The 514-nt window shown below is 55.6% G+C and overlaps 1 protein-coding gene across 1 annotated transcript in view; it reads right to left on the bottom strand.

Annotated features, from left to right (window-relative positions):
* PPARGC1B (peroxisome proliferator-activated receptor gamma, coactivator 1 beta) overlaps positions 1–514 on the bottom strand; it is a gene marked incomplete at both ends in the record, with an annotated part of 14,774 nt that overhangs the window by 11,286 nt on the left and 2,974 nt on the right. The window contains one exon of the mRNA XM_010142884.1: positions 427–514. This exon is cut by the window's right edge and continues 3 nt beyond it. Coding sequence (XP_010141186.1) covers positions 427–514 — 88 coding nt within the window. The remainder of the gene's footprint in view (positions 1–426) is intronic.

The raw sequence follows: 514 nt of genomic DNA, 5'->3' as shown, positions 1-514 counted from the left end.
TGCGAGAGCAGCGGGAAGCTTGGCCCAAGGCAGAGCCGGGCGGGAGCAGCCACTGTTGCCCATGGGCACAGGGCTGGGATGTGCCAGGGAGACCGCCAGGCAGCCCCACATCTGCGAGTTGGGTTAAAAGCAGGTGTGGGTCTTACCAAAGCAGCGCCCACCCATTTGACACCCGCCCCCACCCCCTTCACACATACATTTGTATACACACAGCTTGTTCCCGTGAGGATGGTGATGGAGGTGACAGCAATGATGCAGAACATGTATACGTATACAATACAAGTATATGCTTTGGTATTGACGCTTAAAGAGAGTTTTAAGCCTAGAATGAAAAAATTCAGACCTTTGCTTCCTATCATCCCCATGCAGCCGGCTTATCAGGGGCTCATCCAAATCCACCTTAAACAGTAGGAAGTGGGTTCTTACTAGAGACAGCTCATCAAACTCGGGGGCCGGGGGCGGAACCCATGGGACCGGGGCGGTGGGTTTGGGGCAGGGGGCAGGCGGGGTGCAG

This window comes from Buceros rhinoceros, unplaced genomic scaffold (genome assembly GCF_000710305.1).
Source record: "Buceros rhinoceros silvestris isolate BGI_N320 unplaced genomic scaffold, ASM71030v1 scaffold20449, whole genome shotgun sequence".
NCBI classification, from domain to species: domain Eukaryota; kingdom Metazoa; phylum Chordata; class Aves; order Bucerotiformes; family Bucerotidae; genus Buceros; species Buceros rhinoceros.
Note: the sequence above shows the minus strand (reverse complement) of the source record. Positions and strands in the feature narration are given on the sequence as shown.